We start from the raw sequence: 16,144 nt of genomic DNA, 5'->3' as shown, positions 1-16,144 counted from the left end.
TGGGCTGAGTAGAGCATCTAGATCCACAAATCTCTCAATCAGTTCCATGATTCTCTCAATCACACACCAAACACCTAGATTCACTCAATCACACCTATTGACACCTATCTAGGCACACCATGTGTTCACACACTCACAACTTTAGACCTTAGGACTCTAGGTATGATCCCATTACATCAATTTGTCCTTCAAGAGGGGGAGAGGTGGAGAGAGAGAGAGAGAGAGAGAGAGGGAGAGAGGGGGGGGGGGAGGGGAGCCTTGGCTTGAAATAGAAAGATAGAGAAAGAGGGAGGAATAGGTGGAGATCACATGCCCTTAATCAATCATAAAAAACAAAAATAGGGCAAGTGGACCAATCAACAATTCACTAATAACAAGTTGAATACATTCAAAAGGCCTGCCTGGAAGCTGAGAGAGAGAACTAGAAGAAGAAGAAGAAGAAGAAGAAGAAGAAGAAGAAGAAGAGAGAGAGAAAGGGGGAGAAAACAAAAAGCAGGAGGTTGGGGATGGGGAGGATGATGTTGGCGAAGATGGAAGGAAGCCTTGAATTGGAAGGGGAAGGAGAGGATTGGTGGCATGGGATGTGCAAATTTGCAAGTTATCAATCTACAATCAATGAACTCGCCTAAAGACTCTAGGAACAAACCGGCGCAGCTCCCACCTGCATCAAATGCATGCATTGAAAGCCCCCTACAGCATTTGATGCATGCATTGAAAGCCCCCTTCAGAAGCCAATGAAATTGAAGAATTTTTTGAAATCCAAAAACCCCTATTTTACCTTTTGAAAGAATTCGAACCTTCATTAAGACCTTCCCTAAAGGCCAGGCCAAAAAATTGGGAATTTGGCCCATGTCCAAGAGGAACCTTCACTAAGGCCTACCTAGAGGCAGGCCAAAAAGAGAGAGAATGAAATAAGGGAAAAACGACAGAATAATGATGCTATATGTTGAGTCTCTCTCAGCCCTAACAAGGTAATGTGCAGAGAAATAGCTGAGCGTGGAGCTGCATAATCTTTTGAGTATTCTCCATCCATGGCTTCCCAGCAGCCCGACAAGCCCAAGAAGGCCAACCTCCTGGATCACTACTCCCTCAAACGAACCCTGGATGACACCACTATTGAGGTCAGAGCTTGCATTTTGCCTTCACCTAAGCTTTCCTTGTACGAATTTTAGGTACTTATCGCAATTTCAGCCTGAATTCTGCTCTTGGGCGCTCTCAATTGCGAATCCTAGCCTCTTCTTTTTTTTACTGTTACGGCCAAACCCATCATCCAGATTTATGAGATCGCACTTTCTAGGTTATAGATGCGATGAGTCTGTTTGATTCGTAGAGCAATCTCTCGTGTGCGTGTCGGCTGAAAGTCAACGTTGGGAAGATTCAATGGAAGGGTTAGATGTGCTCATAAGTTCGTCAACTGCTGCCCACTATAAAATAGTGAAGAAGTGGAAAAGGACGGCCGTACGATTCGATACAATTTGTGCTGCAACTACTACAATGAAATTAGTTTTAAATGTTTGCAGGTGATAATGTCAAAGGGATATACAGAGAACGTCACGATCAGCAATGTAAAAATGGCTATTGGACTGTGCACTTGTGCACTTGCTCTTGTGGCACAGTTTTATCCCAAGAAGTTTCCGTCAAACAAGGACGTGCTCATCTTGTGTATCATCTTATATCCTTATACGTCGTTGGAACTCACCGGCTCCACGTGTTGGAACATAGAGTTATAGCTTTGTGTAAAAAGGGCCTAGTTTCTTCTTTTAAATCACTCGAAGTGCATCGTGATTTATCCAAAGCAACAAAATCATTTTTCCTTGACGTGGGCAAGTATTTTGTTTTGAATATTCTGTTACAGTTTGTTATGTTTGTCAAAGAAAAGAACCACATCTTGTTCACCCATCCTCTTCAAGTAAGTAGTCTGCATAATTCGACTTACTATTTCCCGACTTTTGAAAGAATTCCTTGGATCTGCTGGTGAGATGTTCTTGCATCTTGTATTGCTTGTGGATGCAGGGTTCTTTTAGCAGTACAGGGTTGGCAGTCTCTTCTAAGTTCCCACGATATTCTGATCTGTATACTTTGGAAATAGCCAGTGCAGACCCTAAATCTATCTCTGCAAATCCTCCCGTGGAGTTTACAAAGAGTGTTACTCAATGGTAAATGCTTCACACTATTCCTATGTTCTTTTACTCTTTCAGAGTCTTTCTTTTTCAGCTCTTGGCACCATTGTCTTTCTTCTCGTGGATATCTAGCTTACATTTGCTACCATGGATGATGGGTTGTTGGTTTGTGACTTTGTGATTGTGCACGTCATGATTGATTTTACACGATTCGTAGAAGCAGGTGGTCGCTCCTGCAGGTCAAAATGAAGCCATTTGGCCTCTCACCTTTGGAGCTATGTCCCAGCTGTCCCGTGGTAAAAAAGAACTCTCTCTCCGCGGAAGACTCAACAGCCTGCTCCAAACCTTGGTCTTGGGGGTATCTGTTTCCATGTTGGCTCTCCTTAGGCATCTTCTTGCATATTGTCTCTTTCTCCAGTTCTAGACTAGTACCCAAGCCATACCAGTTGGGACAAGTGAAGGCTTGCTCTACGCATTTGGGGCTGTGAAGCAGGAGGCTGAGAGGGCTCTTGTTGCGATCTTGGTGCTTCTCCACCTTGTTTCTTCCTAGTGTGTTCGACAAACTTCGGTGAGCATTGGCCAGATGAGATAAGCTCTTGACAACTGTCTTGGAAGACCTGCCACCTCTATTGGCTGTAGCACTAACCTGCCAAGAATGGTCTTCAAGGTAATTCATGGTGGCAAAGAAGAGGGATCCAAGACCCCTTGGCATTCCATCATCCAACAAGATTGATGCTGTCATCTTGGGGGATTCCAGAACTGCACCAAACCTAGCACCAATTGGAGATGAGATACACATGTACACTTGTTGAAAGCTTGAGAATTGCAGGGTCATTGGGTATCTCCATGCTTTTGGGTGGGGATGTCACAATATGGAGTCTGTGCTTTGCATGATGGAGTTTCAACCTTGTGGGTGACTATTATGAGGTCCAAATCGGCACCATCTGTACCATCCGCAGGAAGGATGAGTGCCATCCAGTCTGCCCCCTCTTAAAAGCAAATGAGGCCCTATTACCGAACGACCTGGCCCCATTCATGGCCCAACCAGAAGGCTTTTCTTCCACCAGTTTCTGTGCAGGCATATATAGAGGTGTACTCCATGAGATGGACTGTTCCAGCCCTAACCATTGCCTCCAACCAAACCCAAGGACATTCCCTCTTCAGCTCATGTGGAAGCCAGTTGTGCTGCCCATATGTGAGGCTATAGTGCTGCTCCCATGTGGCAGCCAGGATGCTGGTCATGTGGCAGTCCAGGCAGCCACAGATCTGCCTACGCTACTGCCCTCCTTGTTGGAATAGATTGGTCAACTTCCCACTTGTGAGCCGCAAATGAAGAGTGCATGAGAGAGTGACACTTGCTTAGGTTATGGGATAGAAAAGACTGCCACATGGGCAGGGAGTAATGATGCCATGTCATGATCTGTGACGTATTCTTCTCTATATCTTAGACTTATGGATGGTTTGATGAATGGACACTTGTGGAAGGGTATGCCCTTTCGACGGGACACTTCCTAAGAGGCACAACCTTTTACAAGAGACATTCTATGGAAGAGACACTCCTATTGTAATGTACCCTCTCATCAAGGGTCACACCCTTCACAAGGGGTACACACCTCTTCATGCACATACACTTTGGAGTACACACCTTTTCATGTGTGACTCTTCACTCTCTATATAAGAGAGGCCCAACTGTATGGATGACATACTACAGACACTCAAGCAATACAAATATTCCTTGTTCTCTGCTATTTTCAGTCTCCTTTCTGCTCCCTAGCACATTTCTAAATATAGTAAATCTAGGATTTCTTACAGTGGTATCAGAGCAAATTTCGCTCCTGCCTGTAGGAAATGCCCCCCCACCTTCTAGCGCCTATCTGATACCTCTCTTTCCGCTAGAAGGATATCCGCGCACATTGTGCATGGAAGAGATGGAGAGAATGAGCGTAAAAATTTTTAGCGCCAACCCCACCTAAAGTCATCAATGGCCTCTCCATCTCTCCCACATCATGAGTTGATGTGAGACACGACAAAAATCATGTCTTTTGATGTGCTTGGGCTGTCCCAAAACCAAGGGACGCACCTTTTTCACCATTGGACACACCTTTTGATGAAGAGTTTTGACTCCTCACCCAAGGGACACACCCCATCGTGGAAAAAAGGACACACCTTTTTGTGTGGGGACACCCTTTTTAAAACAGGGTCACATCCCTTCATGAAAAGGTACACCTATTCCAAGGGTTACACCCCTTAGAATAGGCACACCTTTTGGCACCAAGCACCCTACAAAAGGGTACCTAAAAGGGCTAAAAAGGAAAACCAGCCCTATACCCAAGACCTAACCCTAGACTACCCAAGGGTTCTCCAAACCCACGTTTTAATTTTTGGTAACCACCACCCAGCAATAGGCGCACAAATCAAAACGCGAATTCTTGCAATGCGTTTCGCCTTTCCTGCTGTACGTGATTGTGCCATATCCCTGCAGCAAGCCGTGCCCCTCGTCAGGCCTCTATCTTGCTTGATTCTCGATGGCTTGCATCAGCCGGCTCTATTGCATACCTGCCTACAAGACCTAGTGATCGAACAGACCCCCTTTGCAGCCTCTATCGTCATCTTGCTGCTTCGATTTCTGCAAACAGCGGAGGTGCCAGAAATTCGCCAAGGTGCCAGAAATTTGCCATCTTCTTCTACTGCAAATCAGCCCTGGAAGCAAGCAACAAGCAGTGCCAGATGCAAGCAGGCTGCGCCCTTTGTCAGGCTTCCATCCTACAATCTACTGGATCGTTTTTGGCAGCCAGCCCTTGCTAGAGCATCGCCACCATACCTACCTGTGACCAGCAGCCCTTGCTGCCCATCTCTCACGATTCAGACCAGCCTGCCTCTTGCTGCTCATCTCGCCACCCTCGCCATTGAACTGCGGCCTTTTTGCTGCCTTTCCAGTCACACTCAAACAGGCCAAGCCTTGCTCTCCCATGGTACGCAGCAAATAGCATAGTTTCAACGCAAAAGACAGCGCCAGGTTCCACACAATCTGCCCTCTTCTGTTAATCGCCTCTGCCACGCCTCAATCAGCCTTGAAAGTCTCGCCAGGCGTCTGTTAATCGATGGACCTCCGGACAAGAGATTTTCAAGCCTTGCTATGCAACTAATTGGCAGATCTAATCTATGCCAGGTGGATTCTTTCCATTCTATTTCTAAGGATTCTCTTTCATATTGTTATTTGACGCTCATTATCAAATTACAGCAAATGAAAGCCTCCTCCTAAAGCATGGAAACCCCTTGTAATTCCCCTGTCCCTTTAAGGACACCTCAGGCATCATCTACCACACAATATCGTGTTCAGATTGCACAACCACCCCATTTCGGAGCTTTTGCATCGTGGGTCTTCTGTGTCACGTGCCCTTCCAGTGACTTGGACCACATCCTATACCTTCTGCGTGAGGCACCTCAGTTACATTACTTCCTCAGCACAGTCCAGGTTGTGTTCCACGAGACACGTAGATACCCAGAACCCGATATTCCTCACGAGTTTGCTGTCCATCTTTGGAGAGACTTTTACCCCTCAGCTTCAGCATCTCCGGGGTACTCTCCACCTCCTTCAGCTCCCAGATATCCTCCTGCATAGGTTGTACCTTCCCGAAGACAGTATTTACACTTTGAAGGCACTGGCGCTATTGCTTACGCAGAGCGCATTACTGATTTTCAAAACACAGGGAAGCAGATTGCTAATAAAACACGGAACTCTACTATGGCCAAAGGTGCTCGCCCTCAAGATAACCCTAAGTTTTAGAAAAAACTCAGGTAATCAAGGTCAGCGACAGTCTCAAGATCTCCACAAGTCTCAGAAATCGTATGCTGGATTCCAACAAAGCACTCCTCCAAGGATCGCGTCTCTTCTTCTTCACAAAGTCATCACCGTCATCCCCAACATAAAGGTGCGGCCACTGACAAGAAGAATAACTCCAGCACAAAAGGACTTTGTACCATCTGTACAAGCGACCATAGATGGTTCGATTGTCCCAAGCGACCAAAGCAAAATTCCAATATGGAACCTAGCACTTCCCAAACAGAAGATGCTACCCCAGCACAAGACAAGAAAGACAAAGCTGTTCGAATGGCAAATACCATCCACATGAGCCTTGCCAGCAACCCCGAACCTTCCCTGGCCACTCAAGTACTTTGTGTTCAAGGATCGATTCGTGGAACAACGGTCACTATCCTCATCGACAATGGCTGCTCTCATAACTTCCTAGCCATTTCTATGGTCGGCAAACTTCGGTTGACCACCAGTCCTTCTGCAACACCAGGATCAAAAACTTGTCTTTTCGCATCCAACATTATACGGACAAGTTGAACTTCGACATCATGCCTCTTTCTCGGTACGATGTCATACTTGGACAACAGTGGCTCTACGACTATGATCCATCAATCAGTTTTCGCAGCCATACTATCCAGTTTGTCCACCAGGGAAAACTTATTGAGCTAACTGGCTCTAGGGACTCTCCTTCAATAGTATGTTCAAAGTTGGCAAGTTGATAGTCATGCGCCTGATTTTATGATCTTTAATTAGAGAATTGAGTTATGATAACTAGTCATGATCACCAGTTATGTTCTTATGGATGATGAGATGATTATCCGATCCTTTATGGCGGATTTCCATGTGGTCATTATTGACCAAGTATTTCAGTTTCAAGTTATATTATCTCAGTTCTAGAGGAGTTTCAGTTATGATATTCAGTTTGTTGTTTTCAATATGGCGGTATTTTATGGACATTATTGACCCAATATTTTCTTCCCGATTTTATCATATAATAGTTTCAATTGGGATTTGTTTTATAAACTCTTATGGTTTCTCATGGCTTATTATGGCCAAAATGACACAATTTTACAGTTCATTTGTCAGTTATATATCCTTTTGGAAAGTTTAAGAACCTTCCAAGTTTATCTGACCAACATGGTAAGTGTTTGGTAGGAAGATATTTTATGTATAAGGAAGCACCAGATCAGTGAACAAAATTGCAAATATTCTCCAATGCACAGTTCTTAACTTCCAAGTTGAGCTTTACAATACTAGGAAGAGTATCGGTATGGAGTTTATGACTTCATTCAAAAAGATTTGAGTGGATTCTTAAAGAAAGAGGATATGGAAAGATTCCAAGAAACATTTTTATTAAGGCTAAGTATCTCTTTTATGTTGATTAGTGTCACAAAAGAAACGTTTCTAGATTTTTACAGGCGTTTCGTCTAGAAATGCCTAAAAATACTATATTTAATAGAAGTTATATATACTTCATAAATAATTGTCTTCAGATTCTCTCTCTCTCTCTCTCTCTCTCAAAAGAGCTCTCAGATATCCATATTGTGCACACAATGCACACACATATTACACAGTTAAAAGAGTAAAAAGATGCATCACGCAGCCTATAGATTGAGGTTTACTAAGACATAGATCTTCCAGTTTACAAATTACTATTAACTAATTAGTTGCAAGTGCATATGGCTGCTAGCATATGCTATGGCCCATAGTTCAAACAATAAACTTTTAACTTTATAATTCAAATTTCAGAATCAAATTTCAAGATTTAAGATTCAAGATTCAAAATATAACAAAATGTATTATGTATTACTGTTTACATCATACATGTAACATGCCATAATGATATATTGGTAACTGTATGGTGTAAACTGTATACATAATCAAAGCCCGTTGCCTGCAAGCCAGCTGCTAACAACTGCAGTGTACATAGTACACTCTCGAGTAGAGGGTAGAGTAGAGAGTAGAGGCTAGAGTAGAGTAGAGTAGAGTAGAGTAGAGTAGAGTAGAGTAGAGTAGAGTAGAGTAGAGTAGAGTAGAGTAGGGTAGGGTAGGGTAGGGTAGGGTAGGGTAGGGTAGGGTAGGGTAGGGTAGGGTAGGGTAGAGTGTAGGGTGTAGTGTAGGGTAGGGTAGGGTAGAGTAGAGTAGAGTAGAGTAGAGTAGAGTAGAGTAGAGTAGAGTAGAGTAGAGTAGAGTAGAGTAGAGTAGAGTAGAGTAGAGTAGAGTAGAGTAGAGTAGAGTAGAGTAGAGTAGAGTAGAGGGTAGGGTAGAGTAGAGGGTAGGGTAGAGTAGAGGGTAGGGTAGAGTAGAGTAGAGTAGAGGGTAGAGGGTAGACCGTAGAGGAAAGTAGAGGGTAGACCGTAGAGACTAGAGTAGAGTAGAGTAGAGGGTAGAGTAGAGAGTAGAGTAGAGAGTAGAGAGTAGAGGAGAGTAGAGGGCACAGTTACGTTGAAACGTGTTTCAGAGCCCAGCGAGGCCTGAAACGTCGTTTCAGAGAAGCCCCGTTTCCTGAAACGCGTTTCAGAGTCTGAAACATTTTAGGACCCTGAAACGGCTGGCTGAAACGTTTCAGCCAGTCTGAAACGCGTTTCAGAACCCTGAAACGTGCTGTTTTAGACAGCACAGGCTGCTAGGTCTCCAAAATCACGCGAAATCCGCCGCCAGCCCCGTTTTTTGTCTTTTTGCTTTCGATTTTGGCCTCCTTCCACTCCTTCAGCTTTATACTCTCTCCATCCTCAAGGTTTTTCAGCGCTCCTTCAGCCCCATTCACTCCTTTCCTCTCCTTTCTCTCTTGCAACCTGCTTCAGCCCTCCATCATCATCTACTCCCATCCCTTGCTGACGTGGCGTTTCCCCATTTCAGCCCTCCCAGAAATCCCGAAACGTTTCCGTTCCCCGTTTCCGTTTCCCGTAACTATGATCTGCATTGATGTCTATTTTACTGTAAAGGCTATGGATGTCTTGATCTAGTAAGAGGGGACTCCACAATCACTCCACTTTGGATGTGAGAGTTTTTAGAGCTAATCCTACTGTGTGTCAGGCGCCTCTGCTCTTGTAGTCCATCTTAATCATGTATTTTTTGGTGCAATGCATTCTTGATGTTGCGTTGACATTATGTGCATAGAGCCATATTTTTATTATCTTATTCAACACTTTTGTCTCTATTTTGTCTGATATCTTGAGACTGACAAAAGTGAAGGTTTAGTTAGGGCAATTGTCGGTGGAGAATGGACATTTCTGCATGCATGCAGCAGATGATTGACAGGTGTCTGCAGCTACCATTTGGGGGGCTGATAGTAATGGAGTTAATGGTTTCCAACCTTTTGGTTACAAACTGCATTTTTTGTTATGCTTTGATATGGTGAGTTTGGGCATGTTCTAGTATATGCTTGGGAGTGGCATGCATTCTATGAAGGTGGCTTTTCAAATTGTTGCGACATATTTTAGAATATGTTTGTTTTAAACAGTTTGGAGATTTGTTATAAGATTAATTTTGTAAGTTTTTTGAGTCCATATTTTTCATGAAGAGTGCTTTTCGAAGGTTTTATGAATAATAGTATGTGCGTTACGCCACAACGTCTTGTGTCAGTATTATATGCAATTCTGCAGTATGGCTGTTCATGCCATGTACTGTAGATAACTGTATGTGCGTTACACCACAAGCATCTTGTGTCGGTATTATATGCAATTCTGCAATATATGGCTGTTCATGCCTTTTCAATGTTTGTTGACTCAATAGTGGAAATGGCCCCTCTTGAGCCTACTTCCTTGTCCTTACAGCAACAGTTTTAAATGTCAATAGTTTTGATATCCAGCTTGATGGTGGGTAAGAGGGTTTTCTTGGATTAATGTGCTACAGTTTCTTGTGTCACAGGATGTAGGATTGCCTTTCTTTTTGCAATGATCGTCTCTCTCTCTCTCTCTCTCTCACACACACACACACACACACATGCAGGCACGCATGTGTGCCCGCCTGCCTTGGTTATTTTACAGACCATCGAATCGTTGGATGTGGTCATAAACTGAGTGCATTTTTTCGATGTGAATGTAGGGAAGAAATTGGTGATCATAATAAAGGATCCTGTTGCTTATCTGTTGGAACACATGTTGAAGTTGAAGTAAGGGAATGCTGATTGGCTTGTCAATCCACTAATTTGTGTTTTTTTCTTTTTTGGATAGGTTTACAAAGGATGGCTATCTTGTAGAAAAAGCCTTCCGTGAGGATGTAGAGACATTACTAGAAAGCTACACAGAGGAGTCTCGTAAGGCAAAGTAGCCATTGTGAGGTCATCACTGCAACAGAAATGTATTTATGCATTTACATTTGAGAATTGACCTTTTCACAGCGAGTTTTTACAGCAGTTGAGTCATACAGGATACTTATTATTTGCATCGCAAAGAGAAAAGGGATATTTCTTGGTCCTGCCTTCAGTTTTGGACGTGGACAGGCCAATGGGTAGTGAGCAAAAGCAGACTAATAGAACCTGGATTTCCAACATTGTGAAGGGGTCTTTTGAGTTCGTTTCACCTGTTGTTTTAACACTTGAAATTTTTAGAAAGCAAGCTTAATATTCTATGTGCGATTAAATTCTATTTTGATTGCTTTATTATGTTAGTTTTTCCATGTTACGATCTATCCTTATGACGATTGTTTTCACATTATCCTCTCTTTATCTTAATAGATTTACTGAAGCCAGGATTTGAATTGGGGGCTATATATTTTTCAAGAGATTCTCTTCCTTAATAAAAATGATTTTTAAGGTGAGTGATTTTAAACAAGGTGCTTACATGTTGTAGTTATCGAGTTATCTAGCAGTATTATATTTTAATCTTGGAGATATCTTAGTCTTGGGGGTGGTTACTTACCCTTAATAGTCTAATGGATCAAGGCAACTGTGAATCCTGGGATGGCCTGCGCTTTGTAGTCAATACTACTAAATACCATATTTCTTTGAATTGATCTGCAACAGAGAATTTTTGCTTGAGACGGTCTATCTTTGATTTCTACTTGTAACAGCCTGTTGACAAAGGAAGCACATCTTCATGTTTTGTCAGGGGACAGTGCAGTCCTACACATACCTGGGGGCAATATTCACAGGGCCAATTTTCAGGGCGACCCAGCATGACTCACGCAAGGGCAGGGTGCCTTGGCCCAACTAGAGAGGCAAGGCTTCCAAGCGCATTTCCAGGATCCACCGACAAAGGGCTAGCATGATTAAACATATGTGCTAGGATGGGTGGAGTCAAGATCTCCTACCCATGTGCAAAGTATTCCGTCCTCAACCCCTCATGATCCATGGCTTTCCGGTTGTGGAGCCAGTGTAGCGCAGCCCGCACGTTCTGTGCAATGAACAAAGTGGATGTGGTGGGCCCAGTTGGGCAAGGACAAATCCAGCGGTGCTTGTACTGGACATTGTAGAGTGAAGTCGCATATGTGTGCCAGACCCTTGGACCAATGATGGGGATGGGTAACTTACCCTCGGAAAGGAGCCCCCATGCAACGATGGGATCTTCCCCTCGAAAAGATCTGATCACCTCATCCATCCGATGTGAGAGGAAAGCTCGTCTCTTTCAGCGAATCATGCAGCGTGATATCTGATATGCCTCGATCCTCATAAGGTGCCCCAGGGTTTGCCCCTATATGAGGTTGAATCCCATCTCTCGACACCCAATCATTGAACCATGGGTTCTAGGGCATCTTTTCGACTGGAGAGCATGATGTAGATCAAGTTGTGGGGAAGGCTTTGATTGGGGCGTCCTGAACCAGTGATACTTGAGTACCTGAGGCATAGGCGAGGTTTGCATAATCCTTGAGGGAGTATGGTAGCTCACGTGATAGGTGACTCATGTATATTGCATCAAGGGCATGGTCAGAGTGCACTTGAGTGGATTCTGTTCTTTTTTGGGTTGTGATAGAATGTATCAATGCTTGTAACGAGAGAAGAATGTCCTAGATTGCTAAGAGCACCATATGATCCTCAGGTCAATCTCAAACTTTACCTCTTTGCATATTCATATTTAGTCTCTTTTGAGGTAATAGTCCCCGACATTGGAATACGTCTCAATGTAGCTGTCAATGAGATCAAATCTTCAAATCTTCATTGCTTTGCTTGCTCATGGTCATCCCATATTGGGCGTTCTAACTTCTAAAGGGTTTCTACCTTATTGTATTTCTCATGTTCCATTCTAAATATAATATTAAGAATTGCAAGAAGTTTTTTCACTCGCAATACCAGATCCAGAACTACTCCTCGTTCCTAGGGCGGATGGCCTTAACACACACACACGCACACACATGAATACTTCCCTAACTACGAATTATTCTTTTATGTACTCCCATGAATTCTTAGTTAAAGCGATAACAAGCTGGGGAAAATAGGCATTACTTGTCTACCCAAATGTAACTATAACACCTAGTTTGTTTGGATGGTGGCAAGTAAGTTGACCTTGACCTTGGAGTTTGGACTACTTGACGGATTTAATACTTTTGTACTAATTCTTTGCTTAAGTTTGCAAACTCAATATAAATAAAAATTCTCCTCTTGCTTTTCTTGCCAAAGTTTCAGATTGTAATATTTTCAATAGTTACTTCAATTTAGTTTTTTTAATATTTAAATCTAATTTTTATAAATTTTCAAATGATAGAATTAATTGTATGGTTCATTTATTGATGGGATTATTAAATCTACACACACACACACATCCCCTTGGAGACCATTGAAAACCTTTGGATGTGCTTATAACTGGTATACCCTCACACTTAGTTACAAAGTTGGGACCAAGGACCCTCTTGGATAACAACTTGGACATCCCTTGGTCATGATGTGATTATGTGAATTTGGACCCCGTCTCTGATTTGGACTCTTCTGCTAGTTTGGTGATGATTATTGGAGACATTAATAGTTTTCTATCTTTTGAGATACTTTTTGCTTGGATGATTTAGAAGACAACATAACCAGGGAAGACGTATATTAGTCTTGCCAATGGTTCAATCATTGTGAAAAGAAAGGGTAATGGTGTTAAATATAAAAAGGATGTGGACACAGGTCCCCTTGGATTGTAGTAATGACCTTGTGGGAAGACTAAGATGCCACTTGATGAGAGAATGGACCAAGTACAAGAATTATAAAGGGTCACTATGGAGCACTTATGGAAGTATCCTAAGAATATCTACTTGCATTACTTTTGGATTACAGCTGAGTAGTGAAAAAGCTTGGGCGGATTGTAAGGAGAGTGTGAAAGATTGGTACTTGGGGATGGAGAAGAAAGTGGCCTAGTGCCCATTAGGAACGGTCCATTTATTGCATGGGAAAATGCATCTCCTTACACTTCATTACCAGTTATGGTGGTGGTCAGTCCACACTCACCCTGGTAGGTGTAACATTGGAGCGGGGGCCTTCGAGCGATTGAGTTTAGGTCCCTAGCCCTTGAGTTCACGGGAGCGGTCTGGAACACTAGGATTTACTGATCCTCTGACGGTAGATAGTGGATCAGGGTGCCACTTCCCCTCCTCAAAGGGCTAGTAACCGTGAGGTCCGTGATTTGGATCCGTCTCCTCCCAATCATTGGGCACTTCCTCTACCAACACTTGATTGACTGGGGTTATACGAGGTAGCAGTGGTTGTGAGCCCAATATGGGTGGTGGTAACAGAGCTGGTTGAGCTCTGTACGGGCTTGAACTAGTAATAGGATCACCCTGTGTGTTTAGGGGCTTAGGCAGGGATGTTAGGGCTAATCGGGGTCTCATTTGATAAATGGGTTGGGGAAGGGACCTCGGAAATCGACATTGGGAGGTATCATGGTTTCCCCACCTATGGCAGTGTGCGTTTTAGAGTGCCAGTCTCGCCCTTAGGCGCGGACACTCATTGGAGGGGTGGTTGCCATTGCATACCCCACACCATACGTTGTCTCTTCGTGGAAACAAGCAGGGGTTGCTCGGAGCCTCCTTGGAGGTTCCTATCCTCCACTGCTGGCCTAGTTGATCTAGCAGATTGGAGGTCAACTCACTCATATCCAAGCCCTTAATCTCGTTGGTCTCCTTAATCGTTTCTACACTCGAAGACCTAATCGATGGAGCTATTTCTGAGGGATCTGGGGTTTTGTCCAAATTTGCCTTATCCATCACGTTGTCACATATGCGGATGGCCACCTTGCTGCATAGATCGAAGGAGGTAGGATTCATTACCATTAGGTGGTCATGCACCTTCGAGTTTGCTAATTCGATGAGGAAGCGGGGCAACAGTCATTCGTCACTCATCCACTCGTATGTGTCACAGTGGGCATTGAGGTGCTTGATCCTGGCAATGTAGTCCCTTAGGGATTTCTTATTATTCTGCTTTACTCCATATAATTGATTAATCGAGCTCCATTTATGGCCGCTAGGGGCGAACCCCACAATGAAGGCCTTTCTCAATGTCTCCCAGTTGATTTTCTCTTCTGGGTGAGAGCCCTATATCATTGGCTTGCTTTGCCATCCAAGCTCAGACCAAACACATTGGCCATTTCTAGGTCCCCGGGTGCACCAAAAGCTTCGCAAATTTTCTCAAATTGCTCCATGTGGGAGACCGGGTCTCCTTCTCCAAGGAACTTGGTCATTAACTTGGAGATTGCAATGGGTTGGCTCCTCGAGGGATTCACAATCCCTGCGGGAAACACTGGGGCGGGTAGAGGTGGTGTGCCCCCCCTTCCTAGGGCATTCACCAAGATGCGCATTGCCTCATCAGTTAACACTATTTGAGCTGCTGGCCTGGATGGTGGTGTTGTGGGCCTAACGGGACACAAGGCTAGCCTTAAGCTTGGCCCGATTGGTGGTATCCATGTAGTTGCTGGTACCGACATTGGAACGGATATTCCAAGGCCTGCATTCATCGATGCAACAGGTATGGATGGGAAGGGACATACTCCCAAAGGAGGTGGGTCCTGGGGCATGAGAATGTTAGTTCCATGCAATGGGCGATAAGGTGGGAACGGTGGTACCCCATAGTTGACGAAGGTTGGCACCTAGACTATGGGGGGTTCATAAGGTGCCCCTCCTTAGAGGTTCCTCACAACCCCTCAGCTAGGATCTTGCTCTCGGAATTCCCTCATCCACGGATCTTCATCATCCATGTGTTCCCATTGGGAAGGCCTTGCATAGGCGGAGGGTCTTGGGTCTGCAAAGGTGGTTTCCATCTGGTCTATGGTTCGGGAGCTGGATGTTGTTGACCTTTCCTTCCTACAGACATGCCGATGAAGGGGTTCTCCATGTTGGTCGACTCTATTCGGCCCAAACATCTGAAGGCGAAATATGAATATGACCATGGGTGTGGGGGTAAGGTATCACACCAGACGGCGGGATACTGGTAGAGCAACGGTTGGTAGAATAATGAGATAGCAACATTCGGTGGGATCGCTCTAATGCCACGGGACAACAGCTGTCAAGTGAGTGCGATAGTTAACTTTGACATGCATTTAATCAAGGCGACGGGTTAGGCCGTGGTTAGAGGTTAGGCCGGTGGGTTACGGCTATCGCACCGGGTCAACGTGGTTTGATCGACAGGATATTGCTAACGCATTGGTTGGCAGGATAGCTCTATGGCGCCGACTCGTGGGGATAGTGGAACACTATGTCACCGACTGGTTTTTGTGGATTTTTGGGGGATTTTGAGTTTTTGTTCTAGTTTTTTAATGCTAGGAGGGTGCTACACTACCTAGTCTACCTACACAATGAAAAAAAATTGAAGGAAAAATAAAATTTGCAAGCCAAAATGCAAGATTTCTTGAGGGGTGGGTTCTAGCATACAAAACAACTTCGAAATTCAGCAAGAATCATATTTTTTGTTGTTTTTTTAATGTGTTTAGACATCACACACTCCTTAGCAATCTCACAAACTAAGTTCCTATTAACTCAAAACACTAAAAAGCATAAAAGACAAGCTTCCAATGCTCCAAAATGACTTTCCAACAAAAAATGACAGCTTGCCTAACTTTTTCGTCCAAACTCTCACTCCTTCACCCCTTTCCTCTCCTACAACTCCACTAACAAAGCTCCAAGTTAAGCTTGAAGCCTTGTGTAATGGGTAGATAACGAAGGAAGACAAGTGCAATGCAAAAGCATACCTTTTATCCTCAACAGTGGTGCCAAAAATGTGTGGGTCTCGGCGGTGACTCACGTGTCATGGTGGGGATGTTGAAGAGATGTCGATGGAGCCTCCGCTCCAAGCTACTCCTTGTGA

At 44.0% G+C, this 16,144-nt stretch overlaps 1 protein-coding gene across 1 annotated transcript; it reads left to right on the top strand.

Moving 5' to 3' along the window:
* Positions 1-820: 820 nt before the first annotated feature.
* LOC147885776 (signal peptidase complex subunit 2-like) lies at positions 821-10,535 on the top strand. Its single transcript, XM_087396442.1, has 5 exons — positions 821-1,121; positions 1,521-1,672; positions 1,828-1,909; positions 2,014-2,156; positions 10,110-10,535. Exons 1-5 carry the CDS (start codon positions 1,032-1,034, stop codon positions 10,204-10,206), a joined length of 564 nt encoding a protein of 187 aa, XP_087252568.1. The 5' UTR covers positions 821-1,031; the 3' UTR covers positions 10,207-10,535.
* The last annotated feature ends 5,609 nt before the right edge of the window (positions 10,536-16,144 follow it).

The sequence above is a fragment of the Dipteris shenzhenensis genome, chromosome 25 (assembly GCF_047967505.1).
Source record: "Dipteris shenzhenensis isolate YYH24624 ecotype China chromosome 25, Dip_SZ_1.0, whole genome shotgun sequence".
Classification (NCBI taxonomy): domain Eukaryota; kingdom Viridiplantae; phylum Streptophyta; class Polypodiopsida; order Gleicheniales; family Dipteridaceae; genus Dipteris; species Dipteris shenzhenensis.
The sequence above is the reverse complement of the archived record's forward strand: the minus strand, read 5'-3'. Positions and strand labels throughout refer to the sequence as shown.